At 37.1% G+C, this 12,042-nt stretch overlaps 2 protein-coding genes across 4 annotated transcripts in view; one reads left to right on the top strand and one right to left on the bottom strand.

Annotated features, from left to right (window-relative positions):
- The window catches only part of LOC116177573 (broad-complex core protein), a 312,257-nt gene that overhangs the window by 258,021 nt on the left and 42,194 nt on the right, over window positions 1-12,042 (bottom strand). The gene's annotated exons all lie outside the window — the stretch shown is intronic.
- The window catches only part of LOC116177574, a 44,800-nt gene that overhangs the window by 17,090 nt on the left and 15,668 nt on the right, over window positions 1-12,042 (top strand). For all 3 annotated transcript variants that reach the window (XM_031496585.1, XM_031496583.1, XM_031496584.1), the window contains exons 2-4: window positions 377-683; window positions 4,998-5,085; window positions 5,527-5,647. In XM_031496585.1, coding sequence (XP_031352445.1) covers window positions 479-683; window positions 4,998-5,085; window positions 5,527-5,647 — 414 coding nt within the window. In that variant the 5' untranslated portion in view covers window positions 377-478. The remainder of the gene's footprint in view (window positions 1-376; window positions 684-4,997; window positions 5,086-5,526; window positions 5,648-12,042) is intronic.

Here is a 12,042-nt window from a genome sequence, read left to right as displayed (position 1 = left end):
TGTACAGATGGACAGACAGATGTACGTAGATTAGAGCAAATATAGATAGTGGATGCGGAACAAAATTAGTTTGTAACATTACTCACTTCTGGGGAAATTACTTTTCTTAAAACGCCTACACTTCTTGCCTTGGAAACGATTTCCCTAATTACGCTGTTACGCTATCAAGCGTACAATCTTCAAAGCGGCTACATGTCTTACCCTTTCCAAACACAAATTAAAAATTAGTTCAAAAGGCGAGCTTTTAATTAAAAGGAATTATGATTTAGGAGTGCGTGGCTGGGAAAGTATAATAAGAAAATGTTGCGCGTTATTTCTCGTCTTCGCGTTTGCCTAATTTTCCCATTCCGTTCTTTACGATTTTTCTTCGTTTCAGGTGGAGTGAAACGGCGGCGGTTACGGGGAGCAACACGGCGTCTATATGAAGAAAAATTTCAAGTTTAAATTTACATGACAATACCTCTAATGGTAAACGAACATGTCGACAACGGAAACACCCTTAGAAGTGCCACTTTCGACGATAGCCACGTTAACAGTTCCTCCGGAAAATTATAGGTTCGTTCCCGGATCCACCGTAGTTTTGAATGGTACGTCCGCCAGCTTTATCAATAATACCCTATCCACCTTGAAGTCGCCAAGTTTTAATGGGACGGGGTACTATATCGACGATGAAGTGGAGCAAGGTAAGAATGTAGATTACTAGATGCCCTTTCGGAATTTGAAAAAATGCTTCCACTCAAAAATTAGAAATGCAGCTAAAAGATTGTATCATCTTGGATGGAATTCGTCCTAATCCTGAGATACGAATTTTCAAAAACTCAAGAAAATGTTCACCTTTGGGAAGGTGTCGCAGGGTTATCTGAAATCAATTTTCCTGTTTCATCCCCTAAATGTTTACTTTAAAACTTGTTTATTTTACCCTAACCGTGAGATACCAATTTTCAAAAGGCGAGAAAAGTGTTTAACTTTAGGAAGATCTAGCAAGGTTACCTGAAGTCAATTTTTCTGTTTCATCCCTAAAATTTTACTTTCTGCTGATGAAGTTTATTTTACCCTAATCGTGAGATACGAATTTTCTAAAAATTCAGGCAAACTTTGAACTTTAGGAAAGTGCGGAAGAGTTACCTGAAAAAAATTTTCCTGTTTCTTCCCCTAAATTTTTACTTCAAGGCTTGTAAATGTAATTTATTTTACCCTAACCCTGAGATACCAATTTTCAAAAATTCAGGAAAGTGTTTAACTTTAGGAAGATGTAGCAAGGTTACCTGAAATCAATTTTTCTGTTTCATCCCCAAAATTTTATTTTCTGCTGATAAAATTTATCTTACCCTAATCGTGAGATACGAATTTCCTAATTTCAGGCAAACGTTGAACTTTAGGAAAGTGCGGAAGGGTTACCTGATAAAAATGTTCCTGTTTCTTCCCCTAAATTTTTACTTTAAAGCTTGTAAATGTATTTTACGAAAAGCGCTTTCCAGTTTGATCAAGATTTCCTTTAATAACCGGTGTCGGCACATTTCCCAACTTTGCGATAGAGAGAGATTCGATATTTTCGAAAATCAACTTTAAACGAAATACTTTAAGCCCCAATTGGATTGGCCGAAATATTTTTTCCTTCGGCACGAAACGAATTTGCTTTGACATGCACAATTTGATCTTAATCCTCGTAACGTTAAATGGAAACCGACCTCCCAAAAACGAATTTCAAAAGGAACTTTCACCTATTTTTGATGTATTCAAAGCGTAACGTATTTACTCGAGAGGTTACACATTAAAAGCCCGTCGCTCATTTGGGGAGTTTAAATGGGGATTTCAAAGTAGGCCCATACGCAGCGGGGATTTTATTACTATGTAGGTAAATTATGGACCTGTAATACGTGTTGGAAACTTGAAGTGCCTTTTAAAATTTGTTGTTGAATATCAATTCGTTAAACAGGGAGAAATTTCTTTTTAGAATTACACCCTCGAATTGCCTTTTATTTATTACATCTGGCGCCCAACCAAATGAAACGAAAAAAGGTGGAAGAGTCAAAAAGAGAAAAAGACTCATTTTACTGAGACGAATCCGATACGATTTAGTACAAAGTTCTCTTGCGTCTTTAGTTTTATGAGTGATGTAGAGTCTCTTAAATTCTGAAGGTTCAATTTATGTGTCTGTACGATTTTCTAAATTATGTTTACGCTTCTGCAGGTTTTGGGGATTCTGTAGATAATTTACATTATAGCTACATATAGGTATTGGTTTAAGATTTCGAAGTAGTGCTATCTGTGCACTCACTAAGCTTGAGATTCTGTAAACTACGCTTGCCTAATTGACTGGATTATCTTTAACTTTAACTTTATTCACTAAAAAAAATTTCTTGACTTTTTTAAATAAAGAAAAAGCTTAATAAATCATATGGTACTGTCACATTCGCATTAATTAAAATTGATTAAACACAATGGATATATCCAGCGATTTGTACGAAAATTGGACATTGATGCAAATGTGGGACGAATGTTTCACTTCCTACATATCGCTCATGCATATTTATTTTCGTGTTAAATATAAATTGCAGCAGCATAAAGGGGTCAAATAAAGTTTATTAACGAAATACGGTCCGCGTCCACTGTAGCAATTAATATTCCTTTCCCCGAGTTTTAATTGCGTGCTTTCGCAAAAATTTTCGCGTAAAACGTGGCTTCTGCATTTCTGGGTACGGAGCGGGCGGTTAAATTTTAAGTAGTTAAGTAGAGGGTTAAATTACATTTCATGATCTCTTCCGTATTCCCCTAAGTATTGTTGTTCTCTATTTCATTCGTTTTAATCGCGCGATTGTATTATGGGATTTTTCGGGAAGGTGTGAAAGCGTATTGTGCTTTCAGGATATTATAACCCTAAATAGGGTACTATTATGTGTACCTTTTTCCTAAAATTCCCAAATTTGCTGCCTACAATCATTTTTATTCCAAATTAAAAACTCTCTAAAGATATTGACAGATAGCCAGTATGCCAAGCAAGCCATTCAGTCTGTCGCCCCTCAAAGCTCAGCCGCTTTTTAAAGCTCAAATTAAAATTTTACGTGATTCTTCTGTGTTTCTAAAATTCAACTACTTTTAAGTTCAGAAAGCAAGTAAACCCTTTACCAAAAGATTTTGAAGTGAAACCCAGAACTGAATAAAGCAATTATTAATTGAAAGTCTAATTTTCAAGTAGAAGGGCCATAAATAATAGTACTTTATCGAATTTCATAAGTAGGGTAAAATGTCTTACAATTTGAGAGTAGAAATTTTAGAGTCAACACAAAAACAAATGGATTTTGATTCATGAAACCTTCATTTTCATGTCTACCTTAAATTCTAGTTTCCATGACAGAGGCTGACCAGGCTACTTGTCCTGCCTGTCACTTTACTGGTCGCACCTGTCACATTGCTAAACGTAAACGACTCCTGTCATCACTGACAGATGGACATTAATTAAATGTTCTATACGAAAATTGAAATTCTATATTAAAATACGATTTCTGGTTAAATTTAATACAAAACTCGTCAGTTAAATGACATTACTTGACTCGGTCCCAAAGGGGCTTCGTACTTATAAATTAAGGACTAATTTGTACCCAGAAAGTTAGTATTTGTACCCGCTTATTTACTCCGGAAAACCGATTCTAAGGTGACTTCAAGATGATTTCAAGTTTCTAGTTAAATGCAAACATTTTGGGAGTGAAACGAAACACCATCCTACAATTCAAAATTTTTTTGAATTTTTTAAAAGCAAGAAAACTGAAAGGTTATAGTTCTAAATGAAGTTGGAATTTTAGTTGAAGGTTTAATTCTCGAGAAATTAGGGTAAAAGATACTTTATATTCGGCCTTAAAGTAATATTTTGGGGCAACAAAATAGATTTCAGGTAACATTGTTCAGTTAAAAAATTTCCTGAGTTTTTGAAAATTTGTACCTGAGGTTTAGAGTAAAATTCATTTACATGCTTGTAGTAAACATTTAGGGGATGAAACAGAAAAATTCATTTTCGATAACACTGCGTACCTTCGTGAAGTTCAACATTTTCCTGAGTTTCTGAAAATTCGTATCTCAGGTTTAGGGTAAAATTTAATTACTAGCTTGAAGTAAAAATTTAGGGGATGAAACAGAAAAATTGATTTCAGGTAACCCTTCCGCACTTTCCTAAAATTCAACGTTTGCCTGAATTTTAGAAAATTCGTATCTTACGATTAGGGTAAAATAAATTTCATCAGCAGAAAGTAAAATTTTGGGAATGAAACAGAAAAAAATGACTTCAGGTAACCTTGCTACACCTTCCTGAAGTTGAACACTTTCCTGAATTATTGAAAATTGGTGTCTCAGGGTTAGGGTAAAATAAATGACATTTACAAGCTTTAAAGTAAACAGTTAGAGGATGAAACAGAAAAATTGATTTCAGATAACCTTGCTACATCTTCCTAAAGTTAAACACTTTCCTGAATTTTTGAAAATTGGTATCTCAGGGTTAGGCTAAAATAAATTACATTTACAAGCTTTAAAGTAAAAATTTAGGAGAAGAAACAGGAAAATTTTTATCAGGTAACCCTTCCGCACTTTGCTAAAGTTCAACGTTTGCCTGAATTTTAGAAAATTCGTATCCCACGATTAGGGTAAAATAAATTTCATCAGCAGAAAGTAAAATTTTAGGGATTAAACAGAAAAATTGACTTCAGGTAACCTTGCTACATCTTCCTAAAGTTAAACACTTTCCTGAACTTTTGAAAATTGGTGTCTCAGGGTTAGGGTAAAATAAATGACATTTACAAGCTTTAAAGTAAACATTTAGGGGATGAAACAGAAAAATTGATTTCAGATAACCTTGCTACATCTTCCTAAAGTTGAACACTTTCCTGAATTTTTGAAAATTGGTATCTCAGCTCAGGGTTAGGGTAAAATAAATTACATTTTTAAAACACCAAAACACAAACCTCATAGATGAGCCATATGAGTTAATACCTGTGCTCTTCTATTTCCAGGTCTTTCGGAGTTTCAAACCCTTATACTGGCGTGTCTAGCAACCTTTATACCTTTGATCATCTCCCTTTTCGCCGGATTCGGAATAAGGTAAGTTCATAGAGAGAAATCTCGAGATTTACGCACAACGGGTAAAAATAGTAAAAAAAAAAATAGTTCTGTTCGCCTTTCCGGTAATAAATACGAGCTATAGTGATGATCCGGAGCAAGTTTTATTATACTTTTGCCGAGTTTTCGGAAAAGTTGGCAAAATGCGTTTCAGTTCCAATCGATCGCCCTTTCATCTCCATGACGGCAATTAATTAAGCCTGTTTCGCTGCCATAAAATCAAATTCATTTGAAAACTCGGTACCGATAAAAGAGCACTACTACTGATGCAATTGGGTCAAACCCCCGCATTAAAAAAAAGCTCATTAACGTGCTCAAACGATGTCGTTATAAAAGACAAAATCTGATCAGATACGTTAACGTTACGTATCTACGCATAATGGCCGTTAACGAGACGTATTCAAAATGAAATTTCCTTTTCAGAATACTCTGGAAGAAATATAGAAGATTCAGAGAGTGCAATAATTACGATGGTGACATTCTCCAGAGAGAGGAGAGTTCAGAACCTAGACCCCTATGCTCCCATCTCCTCAATAGTGATCAAGTAAGTTTTTCGCTCTATTCCTTTGGGGGATCTCGACGTAAAGAGAGTAATCAAACTACGGTAATAGCGGCCTGACGTTAGTTAGATTTTATGTACTTAGCAGATATTTTCTGTTTCCATTGAATGCTTTCTAGGTCGCAAAATATTGTGCGGTTTTGAATTACTGAGGGGCGAAATTGCAAAAATTATTTTCGAAGGATTATGTTTCGTACAATTCGTCTTTTTAAGTCTCCCCCTCGGTTCCCGAAATGAAAAAATATATTAATATAATATAAGGGCGAAATGCTCGAGACAAATTTTCGTTCTTTTATGCATTGACCTAATTTGAAGCGAGTGATCACCCTAACAGACGGCACGTGCCGCAATTGGAAAATTATGTCGTACTATACCCCACTATGGGATTACTTGTATAAAATAAAAAATTACATTTTGTTGTTCAAATATATTTAATGCCTTTTGATAACACAGGGTTAACAAAATTGGCCTACTAATTAAGTAATATATTAGAAAAATCTAGTAAATTGTTTAATTAAATCATTTACATTTATTAACCATTCGATTATCAAATAATTTAAACAATAATTTTTTTATAACTATTCTTACAGATAACCGACCAATACCTTATCCAAAAAAATTAAAGTAACTTCACTTGTAGATATCGGTGTTTTTCTTTAGGCTACAAATAGTATGGTCCTCTCTCGAAAAGGGCTCCCTCCAAAAAAAATTGAAAACCTGATCGCTTTCGGGGTAAACAAATTGAATCCTTTTGTGACTTACACTCGTACAAATTGTCTCTTGTTGTATGGACATTTTCGGGATAATGAAAGTAGAAGACCTATGTGACTTTTGGATCAGGAAGTGACGTCACACCAATCAGAGACGAGCACGCCCTCCTATGCCCCCCCCCCTTGGTCAATGGGGTTACGGTAGGCGGAGCCTTTAGCGCAGCCAATGAGCGGTGTGGTCCGCCATTTTGTTGGGCGCCATCTTGGATCTGTCGCCATTTTATTAGTCTCTAATTCCGCCATTTTGCTGGACGCCCTCTTGGATCGGTCGCCATTTAATTAGTCACTAGATCCGCCATCTTGGATCGTCGCCATTGTATTAGTTACTAAATCTGTCAATTTGGATCGGTCGCCATTTTATTAGTCTCTAATCCCGCCATTTTGTTGTGCGCCATCTTGGATCGGTCGCCATTTTATTAGTCACTAAATCAGCCATTCTTCTACTAATGAAGATTGTATTTACATACCTCGACCGCATTCAAAGTTTGCGTAAAATTCTCGAAGAAATAACTATGTAGACTTATGGGCACACATGAAGAAGTGAAATTCCAACTACCCTACAGACGCTAATTTTTCCTCTTATTATTGGAGTTATAGCGACAATATATATATAATACAGCTGACTTATTTGTATTAGCCCGTAAGCTTGTCCGCCATTTTGGAGCCCACTGACAAGCATTATTTAAAGAAAAACTCTATAGGGTTCTACGCAACATCGTAGCTAACCGGGGCCCCCGTAATCCCGGCAACAGTGTACGATTTTCTAAATATGCTCACTTTAATACTCGCTTATCACTAAACTCAATGATTCAAATCTAATTCACCATTCATATGAAGCGGTACACATTAAATTTTCCTTACCTGTAGAATCCATAATTTCAAACAGTTCCAAGATTGGGCTACTAGGTAATTCAAAAGTTACAGCCCTTTGAATTTTCTTTCGAAATTGGTTTCTAGTCCATAACTTTTGATTGGGAAGTCTAATCGAAAAAGTACGAATCGTTTTGGATTCTACGCACCAAAATTAATAAGAAAAAGTGTTTTCCCGAGAAATTTTGGTGCAGTCGATTTTTGGTAAAAAAGGAAGGCTACTTTTTTGCCCGAAAAAAAATTGTCTCAGATCGACCGAACCTTTTATGATTTTGTAGATCCTGTCGGTTCTGCATGCACGAAGATGCCGCAGATTCTCAGTAGGTTCTGTAATTTATTTAGATTCTACAAATTTTGAAGGTTTCTATTTACGTGACTATAGCACAATGCCAATGAATGGCTAAAAAATTTTGGTCTCCAGAGTCCAAAAACAAATATAATCATCAAGATGTAACCACCAGAGACAGAGATAGAGCGATGAATTGAAAGAGCAAGTAACCCTAAGACCATTTTACTTGTCCTGTAAAATTGTGCCAGGACAAAGGTTGTCATAGATCGACCAGAAAAAGATAATTTTCAATAAATGTTAGCCCTTAAAATCCAAAAAAGCATAGTCATCAACCCTCAATTCTAAATCTATGTAACCCCAAGGCCATTATTTTCCCCTTTAAAATTGACCAAAGACAAGGGTTGTTGTATATCGACCAAAAAAAGAAAATTTCCAACCAATTTTGTCCCTTAGAATCAAAAAATGTATAGTCATCAAAGTCTAACCACCAGAAAGAGAGGTAGAGCCATCCATTCGAAGAGAATGTAACCACAAGACCATAACCTTCCCTTTACCATTGACCAAGGACCCAGGTTGTCGTAGAATGTATAATCATCAAGGTTTAACTTCCAGAAAAAGAGGCAAGGCCATCAATTCGAAGGGTATGTATCCCCCAAACCAAGATATTGAGCAAGGACAAGTGTTGTTGTAGGTCGGCCAGAAAAAGAAAATTTCCCATAAACGTTGGGCCTTAGAATTCAAAAAATTTATAGCCATAAAGATCTGACCAGCAGAATAAGAGATTTTTACAATATAATTATAACTAATATACGATTTTCTCTTTTCTTTAATATCCAGCACCTCATTTCTACCTCTTCCAGTCATTCCCACCTCCGTACAGTTCCATAGCATGTGTTCTATGTCCTCGTCTTCCTCTCCGCATAATCTACATTTTCTTTTTTCCTTGTCTCCACTTCTCTTTCTTTCTCTCTTTATTTTCTCATCTGAATCTGGCTATTGTTTTAATATTTTCCCTTCCTTCCCACGGTAGCTACTCCTTTATCAGCTCTTTATAACTACCACTACGCGTCCGCTTCCTATCTTCTTCGAGATCCCTTTTTACCAGCCCATTTTCTATTTTTTCTCCCACTCCTCTCTTCCGTTCGACGCTATCCTTATCTTTTCAATTTTTGTTTCACCACCACCCGCTTTTTCCTTTTAATTCTCTTATCTGCTCATTTGCCTCATTCTCCCTCTGCATTTAGTATCCTAAATATTTAATTTCTTTTACCTATTCTAGTCTTGTTCCCCTTCATTTCCATTCTATCTCCCTTTTCCTTCCATCCCCCTTCCCAAATCACAACATCTTTCTACATTTAACTACTTTCCCAATACCTTTCCATTCTTCCCATCATTTTCTTCATCTGTTACGATGTCTCATCTCCTTCACCCTCCTGTCTTCCTACCTGCTTTTCTTGTAAATGTTATTTCCATTCCTCTAATTTTACTTATTTTCTCTGTTTATCACCTTCCAAATATACTTTTCTGTTTTAATTCCATGATTTGCTGGTAGTATTTTTGTTTCTCCATCTTTTTTCTATACATGTTCCTTTGTCTTCTCTCGCCTCTCATCATTTCTCTATGTCTATTTCTCTTTTCTGTACTACTCTTTTCTTTTTTGTCTCCCTTCCACTTCAGTAATTTGTTCCCGCGTTATAGATTTTTGTAATATTCTCCTCCAATTTCTTCTCCTTGTCCTTAACTGTCTCTCCCTTCGTCTTTGCGTCTTTTCATTTCATGATCTTATCTCAGTCGGAAAAGGTATGAAAAGTTAGAGTAGTTTGGGCCGAAACCCTTTCTCTAAAATTTTCTGAAATACCTAATCGATAGGTATCACCCATTTCCGTAAATCCAAAATAAGTTACAGCGTAAATTTATGTCGCAAATGCCTCTTTGTTTTAGAAATGTCGATGTCACGTCCCACACATTCGAAAAGTCTGATGTTTTAGCGTGATTTTTGCGTCTCCATTTTCGAAAAATTCAATTAACCCCGTGCACTTCAACCGAGTATCAGATACTATTCCAACCCTCGTTTGAAAATTATCAATTTAATTCAATTTGCGGTTTCTATAGAGTGTTATTCTCCACGATTTTATTACACCGTTAAGCACCCTTCGCGAAATGAAACGAGAGAAACCAATAAAAACTGCACTCAATCTACGCAAACATCCCCGGAAAGTAAATTAAGAAACAATATAAGGATTCGAAATCGATACGCATTTTCTTCTACACCCTGTTCAATCGAATATAGGGGTCGCAATACTTTTTAATTAACCTCTTTAGAAAAATTGCAATTGCCAATGAAGGCATTCAGTTTTGTAAACTTCAGGATTGACTTTTGTTAGGTGCTGCCTGCTTTATTACCAATTTATGTTTTATAACTTTGTAACGAGACGCGTTGTTTTTGAACTTGCCTAATAAAAACAGGGACGGCGTAAAATTGAAGGAGTCGAAATACTTTATTAAACAAACTGACAATCATTTTAGCGAGGGGTACTCAAGCTTAATTTATATGATTTAATTTATTTGGCAATAACCTTTGGGGCGCCATCAAGTCGATAAAAGATTAGTCATTGGCGAGGATGTGACTTATGATTTCTGTTAAACATGATAAGCCCTCTAGATTTTTCGAGAAGCTTTAGTCTCAAGATCGATGCAGTTGTCGGTCGTCCCCTGTGGGTTGAAGCAGCATACTGTAATTCGAACGCTAGTGTTTCTAAAAATCACTTCGATCATGGTTCGCACTATCTTCCAGTCCAACCCATCTAAACCACATCCAATCTTCGGGATCGCCAAGCTATTTATGTCATAGTATGCCATGAGTTTCCTTAAGCTTTTTATAGCAGACCAGAGGTTTTCATAGGTGGGTTTGCCTTCTGACGTTTTCTTTGAAACCAAGTAGAACAAAGAGCGTTGACTATCTTCCAAGCGCAGTACTTTACCCACTCGTGGTCTTTGCTTTAACAACTCGTCCATTCTTCCAAATCTTTTCCGGAATACGAAAGCTATACCTCTACCCATGCGAAGGTCTTCAGCGACACAATGGGCGATGGAAACGTTAACCGGAAGCTCAAAAATATTTTGACAAATTTCCTGAGTAACGCCAAATCGAGCTTTCTTCCGCTGGGCGTAATTTGACATAAAATCGTTAAAGTTTGGCTCGATCCCAAAGCTGTGTTCTTCTTCTCGAATACCTCGAACTTCTTCGTTGTTGTTGGATCCGGCATATCGTACGAGTCGATTAATGTGGACAACTTTCGGTTTCCGGTGGTTCATTCTGATACGATATATCACGTCATTTATTTTCTTTACCCATCGTTCGATTCATTCTCTCAACCATTCCATCTGACTGAGGATGCAAAGGTGTTGTTCTTGTTTTATTGGCTCCTACCAATCGACAAACATCTTGGAACAAAGCCGATTCAAAGTTCCTTCCTTGGTCTGAATGGATTTCTATAGGAACACCAAAACGTGTAAAGAACTCCTTTACCAACACTTCTGCAACTGTTGCTGCCTCTTGGTTTGGAATGGCGTAAGCTTCAGTCCACTTTGTGAAATAATCCATAGCCACTAGGATATATTTATTTCCGCCATCTGTCTCGGGAAACGGTCCTGCGATATCGATAGCAACTCGTTCCATCGGACTACCAACGTTATACTGCCTCATGGGTGCCTTCTTCTTGGAAACTGGTCCGTTTCCAGCAGCATATAACTCACATTTTTGACACCATCGCCGGACATCTTCTTTACGGTTGACCCAATAGAATCGCTCACGTACCCTTTGCAACGTTTTCGTAATACCAAAGTGTCCTCCGGAAGCGCCGTCATGCAATTTTCGCAATACTTCCGACACTTTGCTTCTAGTACTATTAATTGCAGCGTCGATTCGGTGCCATCTTCACTTTCAAGGGTCCTATACAACAGGTTGTCTTTCAGAGTCAGGCTATTCCATTGGCCCCAATAACTCTTTACTTCAGGACTTGTGGCACTAATGTCTTGCCAGTCTGGTCTTTGTCCGTGGCGCATCCAATTCAGAACAGATTTTATACTTGGGTCGTTTTCTTGGGCCGTTTTGATTTCGCTTGGCTTCCACTCCTCACTCTCTACAGTTGTTCGTCGCAGATGGCCAATCTTGTCTTCTATTTTAGAACAATGTGTGCAGTTGTCCTTGCACGGTCTTCTTGACAAAGCGTCTGCATTATTGTGAACTTTTCCAGCCCCGTGTTCAATGTCGTAGTCATATTCCTGAAGACGTTCTAACCATCTTGCCACCTGTCCTTCTGGGCTTCGGAACTGCAAGAGCCACTTTAGCGCTGCATGATCTGTCCTTATCAGGAACTTGCGGCCGTAAAGGTACTTATGGAAATGTTCGCATGCCTTTACCACAACCAGGAGCTCTCGCCTAGTCACAC

The sequence above is a fragment of the Photinus pyralis genome, unplaced genomic scaffold, assembly GCF_008802855.1.
Source record: "Photinus pyralis isolate 1611_PpyrPB1 unplaced genomic scaffold, Ppyr1.3 Ppyr1.4_LG8, whole genome shotgun sequence".
Lineage (NCBI taxonomy): Eukaryota > Metazoa > Arthropoda > Insecta > Coleoptera > Lampyridae > Photinus > Photinus pyralis.
This window is presented reverse-complemented; position numbering and strand designations above follow the sequence as displayed.